Source organism: Gigantopelta aegis, chromosome 2, assembly GCF_016097555.1.
Source record: "Gigantopelta aegis isolate Gae_Host chromosome 2, Gae_host_genome, whole genome shotgun sequence".
NCBI lineage: Eukaryota > Metazoa > Mollusca > Gastropoda > Neomphalida > Peltospiridae > Gigantopelta > Gigantopelta aegis.
In genome coordinates, this window is record NC_054700.1 from 30,677,647 (window position 1) to 30,699,730 (window position 22,084).

The window sequence follows — 22,084 nt, forward strand, 5'->3', positions numbered from 1 at the left end:
AAAACACCTCACCTGATTGGGCTATTTCCCGTTACGACCAGTGCACCACGACTGGTATATCAAAGATGGCGGAAAGTGCATATAAAACATCCATCTACAAATGGAAACAGTAGCGGGTTCCCCTAAGACCACATATGTCAAAAATACTAAATGTTTGATATCTAATAGCCTATGGTTAATAAATCGATGTACTCTAGTGTTGTTAAAGAAAACAAACTTTTCTGGGTCGTTGGGGTGAGCGTGAATTGAAAACACTGATTGTGAACATAAGCATTTACCCATCTCGAAATAAAATTTCAACACTTTACGTTGTCGAATTGAGGAGCCAGTTTGATAACAAATCGTAATTTCACGTCTGCGACTAGCAGTTATAAAACAAATCGTAAGTTCAAGTCTGCGACTAGCAGTTATACAACAAATCGTAAATTCACGTTTGCGACTAGTAGTTATAAAATAAATCGTAAGTTCATGTCTGCGACTAGTAGTTATACAACAAATCGCAAGTTCATGTTTGCGACTAGTAGATATAAAATAAATCGTAAGTTCACGTTTGCGACTAGTAGTTATAAAATAAATCGTAAGTTTATGTCTGCGACTAGCAGTTATACAACAAATCGTAAGTTCACGTTTGCGACTAGTAGTTATAAAATAAATCGTAAGTTCATGTCTGCGACTAGTAGTTATACAACAAATCGTAAGTTTATCTGTGACTAGACGTTGTAGGTGATTATACACTCGGAAATAAAAAAAAAGAAAGACAGAAATGTTTTGCTTAACGACGCATTCAACACCTTTTATTTAGTTGGTTATATGGCGTCAGACTTATGGTCAAGGACCACACAGGTATTGAGACAGGAAACCCGCTGTCGCCAATTCATGGGCTGCTCTTTTCGATTAGCAGTAAGGGTTCTGTTATATGCACCATCCCACAGACAGGGTAGTACATACCACGGCCTTTGATATAGCAGTCTTGGTGCACTGGCTGGAACGAGAAATAGCCCAATGGGCCCACCGATGGGGATCGATCCCAGACCGACCGCGCATTGAGCGAGCACTTTTACCACTGGGCTACGTCCCACCAGTAAGTTATTTGATTAGATGCAACAAGACAGTTTTAGACGGACATGCTATACAACGTGGATCAAGTACCTCCACTGATTACAAATAAGGAAAGGACGATTTAAGAGTACTTGCCCTGCATACCTACCCCGACACTATCAACCCTGATTCCAGACATGCATGCACAACGCAAACAAACAAACAGCCTTAACAACATCAGTCTTATTTTAGTGTTAAAGGGACCGTCCTGACTTTGCTGCATTACGCGACCTGTATACCGCTGAGACACCCCCCCCCCCCCCCCCACCCACACACACAGCAGCTTAGTAATGAGCATATAGCATGTAATATGCACATACCACTTGATCGATAAGTTACTGGTCAACCGAGGCAGATGACCAAATATGACAAAATACCTCTCACCAAGTTACGACATACAGGTACAGTAGATACCTTTAATACCACCAAATGCATGTCTGGGTTATTGAATTGCGTTGCGACAAAATACGTTTGCTATTTTTACATATAGATTATATATATTTATTTATATTCAAATATTATTATAGCAGCTAAAACGCTAGCGATCTTTCATCTTTCTTTTTTCTTTCTTTCTTTTCTTTTTTCTTCTTTTTCTTTTTTGCTACATGTTTTTTGTTCAACACAGACTGATGACCTTGATTTCTGAAAGACTTGTAACTGGAACGTGATATGCAGCTGGCAAGTCGTGGCAATTAACGAATATGTTATATGCAAAGATCATTTTATGTAGTACCTATATTATTCAGTACCTCAATAATAAAAACGTACTAGGGAAAAGTTTGTTTTGTTTAACAACATCACTAGAACACATTGATTGATTAATTAATCATCGACTATTGGATATCAAACATTTCACTCGTAGTTAACAGAGGAAACCCGCTACACTTTCCTAATGCAGCAAGGGATCATTTATATGCACTTTCCCACAGACAGGAAAGCACATTGTGCACTGGTTGGAACGAGAGAAAACCCTGTCAGTCGAACGAAAGAAGGAAAGAAATGTTTTATTTAACGGCGCACTCAACACATTTTATTTACAGTTATATGGCGTCAGACATCTGGTTAAGGACCACACAGATATTTAGAGAGGAAACCCGCTGTCGCCACTTCATGGGCTACTCTTTTCAATCAGCAGCAAGGGATCTTTTATATGTACCATCCCACAGACAGGATAGTACATAACAAGGCTTTTCATATCCCAGTCGTGGTGCACTGGCTGGAACGAGAAATAGCCCAATGGGCCCACCGACGGGAATCGAGCGAGCGCTGAACCACCCCCAAGTCGAACGGATTACTGAGGCAAGGTGTCACTGTATGGGAATTTATAAAGCACACAGAAACGTCTGATTTATGTAAGAGCTTTAGAATTGGAACACGATCTGCGAGTGTGTGTGTGTGAGAGAGAGAGAGAGAGAGAGAGAGAGAGAGAGAGAGAGAGAGAGAGAGAGAGAGAGAGAGAGAGAGAGAGAGAGAGAGAGAGAGAGAGAGAGAGAGAGAGAGAGATAGAGAGCTGTAAATGAGAGAGAGAGAGAGAGAGAGAGAGAGAGAGAGAGAGAGAGAGAGAGAGAGAGAGAGAGAGAGTCAAATCCATGTGTTTCTGGTCTTCAGGTCCTTCTAGTGTTTAAAGTAGATTAAAATTAACTTTATGCAAAATAAACAACAAAAAAGATGAGTTGAGTATACATCAGACGTTTGGGTCAGTGGTTTTAACGATTAATTACCATAGATGTATTTTGCCATTTTACTGGTGATAAATCATTCTAAATTAATTTAATCTCATATATAATATTAGCATAATTAATAACTCAGTTTGCTAAAAATAGAAGAAATCTACCCCACATTTCTCTTGCAGATCTTATGATAGCTTTTTCTTTTGGCCATGAAGATGTCTATAGTCCATCACACGGGGAATGCCTTTTTTCATACTATGGAATTTACTACGAGTTATTTATTTCTAAGCAGATTGTTTTCTAAATTGCACACAAAAGTAGTTCCAAAACACTTAGTTTTCTTTTTATGTCAAACCAAACTGAAATTAGGGTTAGGGTTTGGAATATAGCACTGCCTAGGGTTAGGAATTGGACACTGCCTAGGATTTGGAATAGGGTACTGGACTAGGGATTTGCCTAGGGTTTGGAATAGGACACTGCCTAGGGTTACAGTTTGGGTTAGGGCACTGCCGAGGGTTTGGAATCTGGCACTGCCTGGGGTTAGAGTTTGGAAAAGAGCACTGCCTAGGATTAGGGTTTGGAATCTGGCACTGTCTAGGGTTAGGATTTGGAATTGGGCAATGCCTAGGATTAGGGTTTGGAATCTGGCACTGTCTAGGGTTAGGGTTTGGAATCTGGCACTGCCTAGGATTAGGGTTTGGAATCTGGCACTGCTTAGGATTAGGGTTTGGAATCTGGCACTGTCTAAGGTTAGGGTTTGGAATCTGGCACTGCCTAGGATTAGGGTTTAGAATCTGGCACTGCCTAGGATTAGGAATAGGGCACTGCCTAAGATTAGGGCAGAATCAAGTCTGTCAGTGAAACAACTGTCAGCCAGCCATTTGACACCAACATTAGATGTAGCCCAGTGGTAAAGTGTTCACTTGATGCACTGTCATTTTAGGATCGATCCCCATCAGTGGACCAATTGGGATATTTCTCATTACTGGTGTAACAAAGGCCGTGGTATGTACTATCCTGTCTGTGGGATGGTACATATAAAAGATCCCTTGCTGCTGATCGAAAAGAGTAGCCCGTGAAGTGGCGACAGTGGGTTTCCTTTCTCAATATCTGTGTGGTCCTTAACCAGATGTCTGACGCGGTAACTAAAATGTGTTGAGTGCATCGTTAAATAAAACATTTCCTTCCAACACTAGCTAGACTGGTTTTTATGCTACAAGTTAAACTGAAGGATCACTTCGGGAACCAGTCAAAACAGTTTACAAATGATTAACAAAAACCAGCTGGCTGAACTCAGGTCTGCTACCTACTTCAAGTATATCTCCACACCACAAATCAAAATAACTCAGAAATAATGTGAGATTTCCTTTATTTGATCACTTTTAAATATCTTATTAAGTTCTCAAACTTTGTAATGTCATGTTGTCTTTTGAGTGCACATAGATCTAGGAACCTTGACCTGAAGTAGAAATACATAACCACATCCTTGGTATGTATTTAGCTCTCTATGTGACCATTGAGTAAGTTCTCCGTGAGATGTTCAGTTCTCTGTAAGATGTTTAGTTCTCTGTAAGATGTTTAGTTCTATGTAAAATGTTTAGTTCTCTGTGAGATGTCTAGTTCTCTGTAAGATGTTTCGTTCTGTCAGATGTTTAGTTCTGTCAGATGTTCAGTTCTCTGTCAGATGTTTAGTTCTCTGTCAGATGTTTAGTTCTCTTCCATATCGTCATCGTCCTGTTCCACCACAACCTCCACCAACTTCTTCTCCATCCTCACAGACTTGGTCGCTGCAAAATCAAACTTGTACAAGTGAGTAAGACAACATGGACAACATGACTTCCGCATAATTAAATGTCTCATCTACCAAAACCGTGTTCAGTGTCACTGACCAAAACCGTGTTCAGTGTCACCGACCAAAACCGTGTTCAGTGTCACCAACCAAAACCGTGTTCAGTGTTGCCAACCAAAACCGTGTTCAGTGTTGCCAACCAAAACCGTATTCAGTGTCACCAACCAAAACCGTGTTCAGTGTCACCGACCAAAACCGTGTTCAGTGTGACGGACCAAAACTGTGTTCAGTGTTACCGACCAAAACCATGTTCAGTGTCACAGATCAAAACTTTGTTTAGTGTCAGCAACCAAAACTGTGTCCAGTGTCACCGACCAAAACTGTGTTCAGTGTCACAGACCAAAACCGTGTTCAGTGTCACAAACCAAAACCGTGTTTAGTGTCAGCAACCAAAACTGTGTTCAGAGTCAGACCAAAACTGTGTTCAGTGTCACCAACCAAAAACGTGTTCAGTGTCACAGACCAATACTGTGTTCAGTGTCACAGACCAATACTGTGTTCAGTGTCACAGACCAAAACCGTGTCCAGTGTCAGCAACCAAAACTGTGTTCAGTGTCACCGACAAAAACTGTGTTTAGTGTCACAGACCAAAACCATGTTCAGTTTCACTGACCAAAACTGTGTTTAGTGTCACCAACCAAAACCGTGTTCAGTATCACCAACCAAAACTGTGTTTAGTGTCAGTGTCATCTACCAAAACCGTGTTCAGTGTCACCAACCAAAGCCGTGTTCAGTGTCACCAACCAAAACTGTGTTCAGTGTCACCAACCAAAGCCGTGTTCAGTGTCACCAATAGCTGCAGTCTTGAGATGTTCATCTCAATACATCTTAACAAAAATAATAATAAAAAATTAATTTAAATAATTCTGTATTTCACATATTACATTGTAACGAACATCCATAAATGCAACTATAAACCAAGTTTTATTGATTTAGGACTTATAGCTTGTGAGAAATGGAGCTAAGCGCAGACTTTAACATTGAAATAAACGCAAAAGTTGATGCTGTCGTTGCCCCACCACCAGAAAAGTAATACCTGTATCTCTCCATTTTATTTTATAATCACTGTGATGGATACCTTGTAGGTTGTACTATACCAAATAAAATCCCATAGGCGACCATGTTTGTGTTTAAAAACACTATATATCAACCAAACTATGATCCATAAATATCAGTACTACAACCCCTACCTCAAAGTATTAACTGCAGAAAATGGTACCTTTCATGGCTCATTTTCGGCATAACCAAATATTTTTACAACACCCCTAGTTTTGCACAAAATTTTTACAGGTACCCCATACATGTTTCAAGCACAAGGCTACTTGACACAATGGTACTACATGAAATAAAATTGCACTCATTTTTAGCAAAAGGGAAACTAATTTTTTTTTACAACCAACACACATTTATAACCAATCATAGGACTTTTGGTGTTAACTTCTCTATCAAAAGGTGCACTTTGAACTTTAAACCAACTGGGAGTTATTTGGTTTAGTACTACCTGTACACAAACACCAGTCTTTTGACTTCATAACCACTGTGATGAATACTGCGTACACAAACACCAGTCTACATGGGGCAGAAATACAGCATGTATAGACCTGTTTAACTCACAAGGTCAATACATTTTGAATCAACCAAATTCCATGACTTACTTTTTCCACGACAATTATTAGAATTTTCAAAGATTTTTGTGAATCATCAACATAATCTAATATTACAATGACCTGACACAAATTGCTGATCTCTTCCCTGACTTTCCAGACCTGCTAATTCCATGACTGTCCAGGATTTCCACGACCCTACGAACCCTGTCCGATATTCCCATAGGCTGGACAGTGTGCATGTATGCCACAGCCTTTGATGTACCAGACATAACATATCTCCTGGTGCCTGAATCAAATGATACAGGGATTTCACTTCTATATAAACCAGGAACCATAACGTACCTCCTGGTGCCTGAATCAAATTATACAGGGATTTCACCTCCATATAAACCAGAAACCATAACGTATCTCCTGGTGCCTGAATCAAATGATACAGGGATTTCACTTCTATATAAACCAGGAACCATAACGTACCTCCAGGTGCCTGAATCAAATGATACAGGGATTTCACCTCCATATAAACCAAGAACCATAACTTACCTCCTGGTGACTGAATCAAATGATATAGGATTTCACCTCCATACAAACCAGGAACCATAAAGTACCTCCTGGTGCCTGAATCAATGATATAGGAATTTCACCTCCATATAAACCAGGACTCGTAACATATGTCTTGGTGCCTGAATCAAATGATATAGGGATTTCACCTCCATATAAACCAGGAACCATAAGGTACCTCCTGGTGCCTGAATTAAATGATATAGGGATTACACCTCCATATAAACCAGGAACCATAACGTACCTCCTGGTGCCCGAATCAAATGAATGTTCTTTTCCACTTCTTTGATGTCAGCCTCTTTACGCAACTGCTTTCCTTTCTGTAATCTGCGAAACAAAGAAGAAAAATCCATAAAAGATATGTTTACGTCCAGGGTTTTATTTCTCAAATCTGACTTGACGCTCATGGCTTTGGCTCTGGGAATTTTAGTGTCATTTTACAAAAAATTGGGAATTTTCAGTTTCATTTCAAAAACATCTTGTTAAGCTAAGTTAGAATTTAAGAGAGTACTATATATGTATTTGAATTTATCCAAATTGATGAATATATCTATTTTGTGTTTTGAAATGGTATAGGGTAGTGAAAGGATGTTTGTTAAATGTTACATATAATTTTTTAAATGTGTCTTTATATAATATATTAATAATACAAAATGGAATTATTTACATACAAACTGACATAGCCTTTGGGGAATGGTGTGAAATGATTATCCGAGTCTAGAAACATAGTATGAAAATAAATGGGAAGAGCCAATTTAGACTTCCCTGGGTTTTGTAGGGTATGATGGGACGGAAATGGTATTGAGCAATTTTAAAACTGAACAACCAAGTGTTATCTCCCTTAGTAGAGACACATTCATTTCCATAAACTCTAAAAAAATATTAATTTACATAAATCTAATACAAACTTATTGATTTACATATAGATAGTACAAACCTGTTCTTTATAAACTGATTTTGTCTCTTGGTGCGAATTTCTTCAATTCTCTCAATTGCTTTCACTGAAACAAAGACAATACTACAGTGTGTTATTTCAGTGTTTGCATATATACTAAAAGGCAAAAGTTATTGTGACATGGATTGTTTGGAGTAATAAATTTGTGCATGAAACAGCTCAAAGAAATGCAACCAAGCAGTTGTTGCAGCAATTGCATGCTTTGTACAAGAAGCATGAAATATTCGGGAGAAAACCTGTCCAGTGTTCACCATAAAAGGCCAGATTATTGCCACTCTGTGCAGCCTTCAGAAGTAAAAAAAACACCATTAGTGAACTGTTTGATGCAATTTCATCATGCCACACCTCAGTGTAAATGACAGATGGCGAGTCATAGGGATGCTTGAATCTGGGACCTTGCACATCAATTCAACGTCCACAGAAACACCATATGGCACTTATGGCAATGATATCAACAAAACAACCAGGTCAGGGACCGTCCCCATAGCAGCCAACCACCTATGACAACCCCTCGCCAAAACACATGGATCTTAACCACGCATCTGCGAAACAGGCATTCCCAGGAACTTTCTCCAGTGTTTAGTTGCCTCAGTGAGACGACGGTGCCAGGCCTGTATCAATGCTCACGGTGGACACACTTGATACTGACTGTGTGAATTTCGCTCTGGACCCCCTCTAGTGACGTGGCTCATTTGCATATGGCAGGTGCACCCTTTTCATGGACTGTTGCTCATTTCCATACCTTCGGACATTTCTCTTTCCATATTATAACGTTTCATACACGGCAGTAAAAACGTATCATCAATTATCTTTGTCTTTTGTGTGTCACAATAACTTTTGCTTTTTAGTATACAAGGATGGGATTAAGAACATGAATGAAGCCAAACATCTGTAGTAAAGTTTACAAGCAATAATAATCCAGCTGTATATAGAGAATAAAAACAAGAATGCTGCAGAATTAAATTTCTTTCATTAGAATTCATATAGAACAGAGCTATCCCATGAAAGAAAACTATGAAATACATTTAACACATGAAAAAAACACTGCAAATATGACAGTGTAGTTTATTTATGATAAAATGGTTAAATAAAGAAGTTACTTTTTCAGCCATCTTTGCCTGTTCGTGTAAAATAATAATTTATTCACCAAACTGATGAGAAAAAAAAAGGACTGCAAGCCTCGTCACAGGCCGAAATTTCTACCACCATGAATATACTGTATATATACATAGTTGCAACTACTTGTATGTAACAAGCGCAGTCATTTTAACTCACCATAGGTTCTATATGCCTAATAAACCATAGGGTTGTAAGCAATATTTAATTCCTGGGTAACATTACTTACTTATTGTATTCCAGAGTACTCTTTTATATGTAACGGGTACATTTTAATTTCCCAGGCCACAGATACCTGAATACCTAATGAACAATACCAGGCTCTCGGAATTCACGAAATGATAGTTTTTCAGTACCATGTCGGTAAAATTTTGTTTCCAATGATTATAATATTCAACAGAAAAAGAAAAAGAAAATTAAAAACAGTTTCCGATGGGTTCTCATGATCACAAGGCATGGAACCAAAAAATGTTCCCCATGAAATTTGAAATCCCATTACCTGCATAGTTTTGAACAATAATCCACTACTGTTACTTACTTGTCATGTTTATCAGCCATCTGTCGTATTTGACTTACTTGTCGTGTTCCACAGCTGTCTTGTCGTATCTAACTTACTTGTCATGTTCATCAGCCGTCTGTCGTATCTGACTTACTTGTTATGTACCACAGCCGTCTGTCATATTTAACTAACTTGTGTTCCACTTACTTGCCGTGTTCTACAGCTGTCTGTTGTATTTAACTTACTTGTGTTCCACAGCTATCAGTCATGTTTCACTTACTTGTCGTATTCCACAGCTGTCAGTCATATTTAACTTACTTGTCGTATTCCAGTTATCAGTCATATTTAACGTACTTGTCATATTCCACAGCTGTCAGTCATATTTCACTTAATTGTCTGTCCTATTCCACAGCTGTGAGTCATACTTCACTTACTTGTTGTATTCCATAGTTGTCAGTCATATTTCACTTACTTGTCATGTTCCACAGCTGTCAGTCATATTTCACTTACTTGTATTCCACAGCTGTCTGTCGTATTTCACTTACTTGTTATGTTCCACAGTTGTATGTCGTATTTCACTTACTTGTATTCCACAGTTGTCTGTCTTATTTCACTTACTTGTCGTATTCCACAGCTGTCTGTCGTATTTCACTTACTTGTTGTGTTCCACAGCTATAAGAACTTATATTTCACTTTATATATACTTGTCGTATTCCACAGCTGTCTGTCCTATTTCACTTACTTGTCATGTTCAACAGCTGTTTGTCATATTTCACTTACTTGTCGTGTTCCACAGCTGTCTGTCGTATTTGACAGGAACATTTCTCCGCTTCTCGAACTCAAACGAGGGGTCCACAGCAAGATCTTTCCCTGCAGCTTTCCTGAAAGCTTTTGTCCATCTCGACTTTCTCGGATTCCTCTTCTTTTTAAATGCTCTGTGGCATTTAGATCGGCAAAACCGAAAGATCTTGAAAAAAGAAATTCACCATTCAACTGTAATGTAAAGATACTGAAAACAAAAATTGCAGAAAACTTGGAGTGTTTTCTCTTTTGTAGATATGTATCTATACATTACCTCTTTGGGATGTTCGGACCAGACTACTAGTTGTAGAGGGGAGTGCACTTGTCTGAGGACAGATAATGTGGAAAAGAAATGTTTAGACAATTGGCATATGAATTATGATGTATATACTAACTAGTATATACAAATATACTATGCAGACTGTTCCTCGAAAATAAAAACTAAAAATTTGCAACAAGTGTGAAGAGTATATTTCCCATTCCAGGCTCGAATTTAACAGTGGTCATGCAGAAAATTGCTGAAGTGACCTAGTCATATGCTCCAATGCCCTGAGAATTAAACAGTATCTTATGGCCAAACTGGTCAATGTCGTGTCTTATTTGGCATATTAGTAATTAGTCATCAAACGTGATGCCTCTAAAGTTGTTTTATTACAAAAGTTACATGACACTGTTCACCCTTCCAGTGAATGGGTGCTATTGTGTTATATGTACACATTGTTGGAGCTGGGCGGTATTGAAATTTCTGGTTTGGTATCTGTATTTTTGGGGTGATTTACCTCGGCATCAGTATGGTACTCGGTATTGACACAATACCGATACCGACATCGAGTGGTAATTTCAGTACCGGGTATACTCTTCTTTAAAAGCATGCACAAGTTTAGGTTCACTCGCTAATTTCATATCTTAAGTTGACACAAAGAAAGAAAGAAATGTTTTATTAAACGATGCACTCAACACATTGTATCTAAGGCCTTGGTATGTACTAACCTGTCTGTGGGATGGTGCATATAAAAGATCCCTTGCTGCTAGTCGAAAAGAGTAGCCAATGAAGTGGCAACAGTGGGTTTCCTCTCTCAATATATGTGTCAGGGTTTTCACTTCACTTTCTCCACTGCGGGTCATTTGAGCTTTCTTGTGAAATTTGGGGAGTCCCACAAAAGGATTTTAAGTCGAAATTAAAAAAATAAGAGTCCTGTCCAAGTTCCATGCTTCAAAAGACACTTTTCGGGGGTCAGTGAGATCCCTGTGTGTGGTCCTTAACCACGTGTCTGATGCCATATAACCATTAAATAAAATATTTCTTTCTTTTGCCGTAATGCCCCCAAAAGGGTCTTGCCCTCTTATTTGCCGAAATCAAGACCTGCCCATTTCAGATTTATAAGAGTATATCACCATCCAGGTGCAAACAAATATGTGTAGGTTAAAAAGTTTGTTTTGTTTAACAACACCACTATAGCACATTGAAATATTAATCATCGGGTTATTAGTAATTTTGATGTATACATATTACATGTAGTCTTAGAGAGCAAACCCATAACATTTTTCAATTAGTAGAAATGGATCTTTTATATGCACCATCCCAGACTGAATAGCACATACAAATGTACCACAGCCTTTGATATGCCAGCCGTGGTGCACTGGCTGTAATGAGAAATAGCCCAAAGGGTCCGCCGATGAGGATCGATTCGAGACAGACTGTGTGTCAAGCAAGCGCTTAACCATTAGAGTATGTCCCACCCCATACATGTACTGGAATGACAATGCTGATAACATACATGTACTGGAATGACAATGCTGATAACATAAATGTACTGGAATGACAATGCTGATAACATACATGTACTGGAATGACAATGCTGATAACATACATGTACTGGAATGACAATGCTGATAACATACATGTACTGGAATGACAATGCTGATAACATACATGTACATGCAGTTATGAACATTACAAATGCACACAAGAGATTCAGTCAAAATGGTACACTTATTAAGTTGTATGCTAGGAAATAAAACGAGGGATGGAAGACAATCAAGCTAATTTTATTTGTACCAGAGCGTTTAGAAAACGATAATTCGACATTCATTGCTAGTGCAAAGTTTAACCTTAGTAGCCTCTGGCAGAAACCATTAAGTTGAAAATTCTAAGAATAACAATAAAGGAATAATAAAATGTCTTACTAGTGTTTATTATAAATTACCCAAGATTGGTAATTGACCTGCTGTTAGGTGAGAAATTGCTTTAATATATATTATGGTAAAATTGGGTTGTTTTAATTAAAGGGTGGGGTGGAGGGGGACTAATGGATAAGTTAAAATTTGTTTTGTTTAATGACACCACTAGAGCACATTGATTTATTAATCATTGGCTATTGTATTTCAAACATTTTATTATTTGGACATATACATGTAGTCTTAGAGGAAGGAAATGTTTTATTTAACGACGCAAGCAGCACATTTTATTTATGGTTATATAGCGTCGGACATATGGTTAAGGACCACACAGACACTGAGAAGAAACCCACTGTTGCCCCTTCATGGGCTACTCTTTTTGATTAGCAGCAAGGGATCTTTTATATGCACCATCCCACAGAAAAGGATAGCACATACCACAGCCTTTGATATACCAGTCGTGGTGCACGAGAACGAGAAATAGCCCAACTGAACCCAAACCAACCGTTCATCAAGTATTATGTAACCACATATTCACTTGGATGCTACCATTTAACCATTATATTGATTAAATATATAATAATATACTTGTTGATCAATATTAATTAATTCACTAAAAACACCGACAAGATGACAACTTCCTACGGCAGCGTACTTGAGCAAAATACCAAGTGTGCCGAATCACCAGACACAGCTATAGTTGTTAACAATTTGGTTCGGACTTAAATTCAGGGACATTGATACATATGACATAATTATACAGAGTATGACAAATATTTTGAAAAGTCACTAGCCACAGGGCTATAGTGGGTTTGTGAAAACCACTAGCCCATCAAGATAAAGCACTAGCCCAAATTACTGATCAATTATAACTGGATTTTTATATAATTTTTGTAACATTACACATTTACGAGTATAACAGTAAAATAAAACAAACACTTAAATCATGTTGTTGTAAAAAAAATTGTAAGTTTTTTGTCGTGTCGTACGTTTGGTCTTTTGTCAAGCATGATCCATCTTCATTGTCCCGTCTTCGCTTTTGCCGTCCCCCCGGACCGATATCAAAAGAATATAACGGCAACATCTAATCCGTTGTTAATTGATGAACAAAAAAGGTATTATCTTGTATTGGCAGCTGTGACTTATTATCCAAACCGCTACACGTAATAGGCCAAGCCAAGTCATTGCATATACATGTGGTTACCATTAAAGTAAATTGTTTTTTTGATTGGTGATAACCACATGTCAGCGAAGTGTTAAATTAGAAAACAATAGGTAAATAAAACAAACACTGAAATTCAAAGCATGGCTGGGGTTTACTTGATTGAGATTAACCTGTCGTCGCGATTGGTGATTTCCAAGTTCTTAGCCTAAAACAAATATGCGAGATTAACTACCATGTGACGTGTCTAACCAATCAAAACACGCATGTGCCAGAACTTGAAAGGGAAAGGTAAACAATGCATGCTGTAACTGTGACGATGTAGAGATAGCATGTTACTGCAGTTTGCAGACCTAGCTCAAGTGGATTATTATTATATACTGATTGCGTTGTTGATATTATTCGATGACAAACGTCACAATCAAATTTATTAAACGAAATTTCAGCAGAGAGAAAAAGAAAAAAACAACAAAAAAAAACACCACGATCGAGTGATAACGAGAGGAGGGTGGAAACCACTTATTTCCTGTGCCAGAACTTGAAAGGGAAAGGTAAACAATGCATGCTGTAACTGTGACGATGTAGAGATAGCATGTTACTGCAGTTTGCAGACCTAGCTCAAGTGGATTATTATTATATACTGATTGCGTTGTTGATATTATTCGATGACAAACGTCACAATCAAATTTATTAAACGAAATTTCAGCAGAGAGAAAAGAAAAAAACAACAAAAAAAACACCACGATCGAGTGATAACGAGAGGAGGGTGGAAACCACTTATTTCCTGTGCCAGAACTTGAAAGGGAAAGGTAAACAATGCATGCTGTAACTGTGAGATGTAGAGATAGCATGTTACTGCAGTTTGCAGACCTAGCTCAAGTGGATTATTATTATATACTGATTGCGTTGTTGATATTATTCGATGACAAACGTCACAATCAAATTTATTAAACGAAATTTCAGCAGAGAGAAAAAGAAAAAAAAAAAAAAAAAAAAAACACCACGATCGAGTGATAACGAGAGGAGGGTGGAAACCACTTATTTCCTGTGCCAGAACTTGAAAGGGAAAGGTAAACAATGCATGCTGTAACTGTGACGATGTAGAGATAGCATGTTACTGCAGTTTGCAGACCTAGCTCAAGTGGATTATTATTATATACTGATTGCGTTGTTGATATTATTCGATGACAAACGTCACAATCAAATTTATTAAACGAAATTTCAGCAGAGAGAAAAAGAAAAAAACAACAAAAAAAACACCACGATCGAGTGATAACGAGAGGAGGGTGGAAACCACTTATTTCCTGTGCCAGAACTTGAAAGGGAAAGGTAAACAATGCATGCTGTAACTGTGACGATGTAGAGATAGCATGTTACTGCAGTTTGCAGACCTAGCTCAAGTGGATTATTATTATATACTGATTGCGTTGTTGATATTATTCGATGACAAACGTCACAATCAAATTTATTAAACGAAATTTCAGCAGAGAGAAAAAGAAAAAAACAACAAAAAAAACACCACGATCGAGTGATAACGAGAGGAGGGTGGAAACCACTTATTTCCTGTGCCAGAACTTGAAAGGGAAAGGTAAACAATGCATGCTGTAACTGTGACGATGTAGAGATAGCATGTTACTGCAGTTTGCAGACCTAGCTCAAGTGGATTATTATTATATACTGATTGCGTTGTTGATATTATTCGATGACAAACGTCACAATCAAATTTATTAAACGAAATTTCAGCAGAGAGAAAAAGAAAAAAACAACAAAAAAAAACACCACGATCGAGTGATAACGAGAGGAGGGTGGAAACCACTTATTTCCTGTGCCAGAACTTGAAAGGGAAAGGTAAACAATGCATGCTGTAACTGTGACGATGTAGAGATAGCATGTTACTGCAGTTTGCAGACCTAGCTCAAGTGGATTATTATTATATACTGATTGCGTTGTTGATATTATTCAATGACAAACGTCACAATCAAATTTATTAAACGAAATTTCAGCAGAGAGAAAAAGAAAAAAACAACAAAAAAAACACCACGATCGAGTGATAACGAGAGGAGGGGGGAAACCACTAGCCCTGCGGGCTAGTGGTTTTGCGTTTCTCACTAGCCCGAACTTAAACACCACTAGCCACAGGCGTCGGGCTAGCGGATTTGTTAAACTCTGAATTATAGTGATTATTTGAAGCAACACTAAATTACTTAAGTGGTTTTTTGGGGAGGGACGAGTATTGTTTTGTTATTTCCAAAACACTTTTAGTTTTCTTCTTATGTCAAACCAAACTGAAATAATTTATATAAAAAAAAAAAAAAAAATTTAGTAGATTGGTGTGACCATTAAAACAATAATATGTACATAGTGATTTCCCTAGAAATTAGGCAAGGCATGGTAGACCAAACACTTTTGGGGCATTTTCACCATTTTCGGGGCACTTGATTTTTATTAAAAATACACAAAAATTTATTGAAATAAACATTAAAAGATATAAAAGGCATATTTTATTAATTAATAATTAATACCTTTTTTTGGCATTTTATAAAGGCAATTTTAGAATTAATTACTGAAAAAGGCTTATTTAATCTCAGGGCAGCATGGTGCTGATTAAGGCAAGATGGTGTTAGACTACTGAGGCATGGTGCTGCACCATACTAAAACAAGCTAGGGAAAACACTGTGTACATATATATGGCGCCGTTCAACGATTACGTAATGATTTAAAATCCGAACCACATTGTCAACAATTACTCTCCTACTTTTAATTACCAATATATATTCTTCACATTTGCAAAGACAGAAATCATGGGGAAAAAACATTACAAAGACACTTATTCCACATACCAGATTGTAACCATGTCATCTATATTGATTTCGTCAAGCTCTCCTAGGACAAAAAAACATGGATTCTGCCAGTTTACTTTATTATGGAATACTCTTCAAGAAGGGTGGAAGCCTCTCAAGTATGTGGTGTCATTAATATGACATTATCATGATCGCATTATATCATAATCAACGCATCTCATGACATGCTATACTCGTCACATCCTTCCATCTCGTTGTTCAATTTACGTAATGCTCTTAAAGTTCAAACCTCATTGTTAACAACTACAATAAATTACTCACCTACCTTTACAGGGCACAATATTTCACGCGAACCGTCGTTCTGTTCGCGTGTCGGTTACGCAAAATTTAATTTACACGAACCGCAAATCGGTTACGTCGTGATCTTTAGACGTTCAGAAATTAAAACTTGCAGACTTCACGATTACAAGACGTGTATTCATGCAGACATACTGCTAGTATTCTGACAAATGTTTTAGAATTATTTTTAGATACTTGATGCGCTGCAAACCAGTCGACAACGGTATATTGCAAGGGTTATGACTTGCGACCAAAGGCTCAGTATAGAGTCGAGCCAAAAGTTTTAAAGAAATGTGCACGGACTGCTAAGGCGCCTAAATTATCTACAGTATTCTATTGCGTTTGGTGGCACTAATACGCTTCCGTACTAAAGGAATATATGTAGACATACTATTGGATTACCTATAAATATACAAAGGTTGAAAATGGTTTTAACGTAAACACAAATGCAAAAATGTCACAAAAGCTGAAAAATACTAAAATCGAATAATGAGCTTTAAATAACAAACATTTAGAACGTCACTGTAGTATAGAAGTACCATTGATAAAGTGAAAGTTGCATCGCCACTGCAAAATATCAGTGTCAAATTGTGGTCTTTCTTTTTATGTTATTATAAGATTTATTTTTATTAATCTAATCATGCACCAATGAGTAGCCCGTTTTATAGTTCAGAGGAACTGGACATTTGTTGTTTGAGTTTTTGGTGGGGTTTTTTTAATCTGCTGTGTACTAAATTTTACATATCAGTGACAAATGGTAGCCTTTATTTGTTATTGATAAAAGAAAATTATTAGTCTAATCATGCATATGGGCATTTTTCCTCCAAATGTATCTATTTTGTTTCAGTACTGGGCTGATATTTAGTCCTTTTACAATAGTGTTAACTTCCGCAAGCTGCACAGAGGTTCTAGAATACGGTGGCCCGATGCCCAAGGACAGTGGTTTTTAGATTCGGGCAACTAAAAATTACTCTTTGCGATCCCGATGGCAAGTGCTGAATAATAATAATAATAATAATAATAATAATAATAATAATAAATCTACAATGCTACGATCGTACGAAAACAAAAGAAACGTCTACAAGTCACTTCTTTCGATTTGCAATCATTAAAGAAACTGTTTTATAAAACGTTTTCTTTTGTACTTTGTTTTAACTTTGTTTGAGCTAAAAATTATGTATTTAAAATATAATGTCAACGTAACTTTGAGGTAACCGATCAGGTAATCCACAGGTTACGGAAATGTAATTCACGTAACCGAACAATCAGTTACCTAGGTAAAAACCATGTGAACCGACTTCCGGTTACCTCAGATTTCGAAATATTGTCCTCTGCTTTAATTACGATTAGATTTCCCCCACATTTTGTCCAGACATAAATTTAGAAAAATATATCATAATGAGAGATTTCACACACTAAATTATAATCATGTCAGCCTGTAATTTTTCTCCGTCTGTTTTTTTTGTTTTCTCAGGGAATATTTTTCAAGAGGGGTGGAAGCCTCCGAACAATGTGACGTAATGAATGTACAGCGTAGGCGCATAACTCATTCCGTCAGGTGGTATTAACTAATCACCCATACACCAGGAACCGAACGTCTGTGGGCAAACACACACACATACCAACTCACTCACGCTTATCTCCCCCGCCACAGACACACATTTATACAGCGTATTTAATTTGTTTCTCTTGCGCTCGCTTTCACTGTTTCAGGTTTCACCTAGTTCATCAAGATAAACATCTCCGGCACTATATTTATTATTGTGATATTTATTGCTGTGCCGTAACATTTATCCATTGGATCGAATTTTCCATTTGCAATCACGATTTAATAAAATCAGGCATATGTGCTTTATTTAAGAGCCTCAACAACATATTTTAATAAATTTCAGACAAAAATATTAAGTACAATACCTTTGGTAACCTTTCCAGGATTAGATGTTTGAAGATGACACATTTAAACATTTGAAAGCTATTTTTATCCTGGCACATCGAAAATATTGCGGACGAGAATTATTCGTATCAAGCAATAAAAAGAAATATTGTTGAACTGAATGGAACTGATTATTTATTTTGTTATTTTTGTTTCTATATATGTGCTTTGTGTGGGTTGAATTATATATGCATTATTAATAATAATATCACATTCAAGTTTTGGGGTGTATTATTCTTTTTTATTATTATTAAAAAAAAAAAAATGTTGTCAGTACTGGTCATTACTTATTTTAAGGCCTTCATTTATTTACTTTTTTTAAAATTATTAGTATTTTTTTTTAATATTATTATTACAGGTCATTGCTTACATGTGTTTCAAAGGTTTTTCTCTTCTTTTTTTTCTTTAAAAAAAATCTTAGTTTAATTATCATTGCAGGTCATTAGTTATTTTAAGGGTTTTATTTATTTATTTATTATTAATTTTTAGCTATAATTACTGGTTATTAGTTATTTTAGGGTTTTTATTTAATTTAAAAAAAAAATTATAATATAAATTTCTTGTAATTAACATGCACAGCGCCCAACCCCACAACCTAAAAAATCATTGATTATAATAGTTTCATTAATCTTTCATAATATTTATATTAATCTTTTATAGCAAGTTCTGGGGAAAGGTGAATAGACACACAAAGAAATGGGGAAACACAATTTGAAAGTTAAACTGGCTGTTGAAAATATTTTATACATGTAAAATGTTATAATGATCTAATTTATTCCTTGAAACATTCATTTTTATTAACTACTTTCAAAAATTGTACTATAAGTCATATGTAGTTACATAACAAATCTGCAGAGCATTGTAATTACAAAACATGTTCATATGGTTGTGAGGCAATCGTCAACAACACAGTTAATGTTTAAATGGTTAAGTAGGAATCAAAGTACACATCGGTTTAGGCAATGTGCAGACAGGTATAAGGCAGATATCACAAGCAGCAATTGTCATCAAGTCACACTTATGCATTAATTACAAAACATTGTCATATGGTTGCGAGGTTATCCTCAACAACAGTTGTATTGCACTGATGTGTTTCATTCATACTGTTGATGACAACTGCTGTTCGTGATAATCTATTCCTACTTGACTAATTTAACATGAACTGTGTTGTTGAGGATTGCCTAGTAACCAGATGAACATTTATTGTAATAATTAATGTATAACTGTGACTGCTTGTGAAAACGCCTTGTGCCTGTCTGCACATTGGCTAAACCGATGTGTATTTTGATTCCTACGTAACCATTTGAATATTAACCGTGTTGTTGAATGTAATTAATTCATAAGTGTGACTTGGTGACAATTGCTGCTTGAGACAACTGCCTCATACCAATGTGTGTTAAACATGGGTAAGCACACTAAATTACGAATAATGCACATTAATTACGAATAATGCACATTAACAAGAAAACAACAAGAAACAAGCAAATGTGTGATCTCTTGCTACCCCGTTTCATCTCTCTATGTCGGTCACCCCTAACCCCCTTGTCTTGTGTGTATATAAGTGTGCGTGTGTGTATAATGGAAACATTTATAAATGAAAAAAACATGTTTTCATTTAGTTAATAATTAAATTAATTTATTTATTATTATTAAATCAATAATTTATTTATTATGTTATTATAATTACTAACATTATTCAGTAATTTACTATTATATTATTATTTATTAAGTATTAATTAATTATTTATTATATTATTTAGTTGTTATTATTAATTAATTTATTATTTATTAACTGATTTTAAAAAAAATATTATTCATTAATTAGTTTATTTATTATTATTATTATCATTATTATTATTAAACGTGATATTCCATTAAGTATCGTGGAAGAAACTTGTGAACCAGAGACGAATAATAAAAATAATCCAATTCCGCCAACAGTTTTCAATCACATTTTAAATATGCTCATAATGGCCGGCGGGAATATCCGAGATTTTGTTTGTAACTGACAATTGGATTAATGCAGGATTACTATTTGGACAAACTGTCTATTTATATGTAAAACGTAAGTCGGGAGGTTTTCTTTATACAGTAAGTGTTTATATTTGTTAGTACATCTCATATTTCGCCACGAAATAATTAATTCCATGGTTGTATCGATTCCGCCTGAAATCTGGGCGGAAAACGCATGCTTGTTTTTGCTATTAAAGTTGTAAACATCGGGTCCAATAAATGTCAAAATGTAAAAAAACGGACCGTAGATGTTTACCTTGGTGAACTAGGTTTCACCTAGTTAATAAATTATTATATATATATGAATGCAAAACAAAAAAACAAACATTTTTGTTCTACTTTATTTTGGGTTTACGTAATTTGTGGGTTAAATTGACTGGACTATAATGAGCTCATCTGTTTTAAACAGTCACAAGTGTAACCGAGTGTTGTGCAATCGATTCTGCCATCGTGATCACACATTCACAGCCATGTCACCACATGTGATTATACGTTGACAAGAAGTGAGAAATGTTTAGAATCTAAGCAAATTACCTTGGAGTCGTTTCTTACAAATTGAATACCATGGCCTGGGTATATGTTTGACGAACAAAAGTAACACTTTTCGATACGCATTGTGGCTGTTTACGCTACTATCCCTCGTGTTCAACCATGTTGTTTAAAAAGGACCAGACTGATACTAGTGATGCATGGTGTTGACTACCGGAAAAAGCGTAACAAGAAGAAAATGTTTTGATTGCAGGTTCTTCCTAAACTAAATCAATTTCCATCGAGACTAATGTTAACATTATTTAATAAAACTGATATATTAGACAGGTCCCAGCCTAGAAAAAACTGCCATTTTTGTCCTGTCAAAGTGTTCTTAGTGGATTCATCATCGTGAACCATTTCCTATTGAAAGTAGCTTCTGGGCCACCAAGAATTTGACCTCAACTCCAAGATCGCCACCAAAATTCAAAATGGCCGCGACATTACCTGAATTCGCACCTCTGAAGGTTCTCTTTGCCCTACCAAGGGAAATGGTTCAGGATGATGGATCCACTGAGAAGACTTTGACAGGGGAAAAAAGGGATTTTTTCTTTGGTTGGGACTTGTTTATATAACTTATCACGGCGCCTCAACGGGCCACAATTCATACATAAAGATTTAGACACGTTACATTTAAAGGCACTGTCATGAATCTACTTCCATTGTAAGATGTTTCTCACTAATAGAGCCTTTTTTGGTGAAAAAAATCGCATAGTACTTTTCTTGTTTTCTTTTCTTGCATAACACCAGAGGCTCTTGCTGTCGTTCTAATTAGTACTAATGGTAGCCCAATCGGATTTCACATGCCAGTAATGTAGTAGGCCTACGTACGAAAAAGATATATAGGTCTATTGTAAAGTAAAATGAAAAATGACTACTGCAAACATTAATTAGCACACGACCGCAAATACAGACAAGTAAATGTATTTAATATGTAATTTTAGACGCCAAAAATGTTGTGTTATTATAGTGTTAGT

General features: G+C 36.4%; 1 protein-coding gene across 3 annotated transcripts; it reads right to left on the reverse strand.

The window, feature by feature from the left end:
• Window positions 1–4,120: 4,120 nt before the first annotated feature.
• LOC121383646 (probable ribosome biogenesis protein RLP24) lies at window positions 4,121–21,270 on the reverse strand. 3 transcript variants are annotated; one of them, XR_005959306.1, is made up of 6 exons: window positions 21,114–21,270; window positions 10,133–10,319; window positions 7,720–7,783; window positions 7,027–7,109; window positions 4,402–4,555; window positions 4,121–4,325 (listed from the first exon to the last, which is right to left on the reverse strand). XR_005959306.1 is itself a non-coding variant. In XM_041513753.1 (6 exons), exons 1-5 carry the CDS (start codon window positions 21,192–21,194, stop codon window positions 4,476–4,478), a joined length of 495 nt encoding a protein of 164 aa, XP_041369687.1. In that variant the 5' UTR covers window positions 21,195–21,270; the 3' UTR covers window positions 4,121–4,418; window positions 4,455–4,475. The 3 variants fall into 3 exon arrangements, 2 of the variants coding, with proteins under 2 accessions (XP_041369687.1, XP_041369677.1); XM_041513753.1 differs by having other exon boundaries at window positions 4,121–4,418; window positions 4,455–4,555; XM_041513743.1 differs by having other exon boundaries at window positions 4,121–4,555.
• Between the last annotated feature and the right edge of the window lie 814 nt (window positions 21,271–22,084).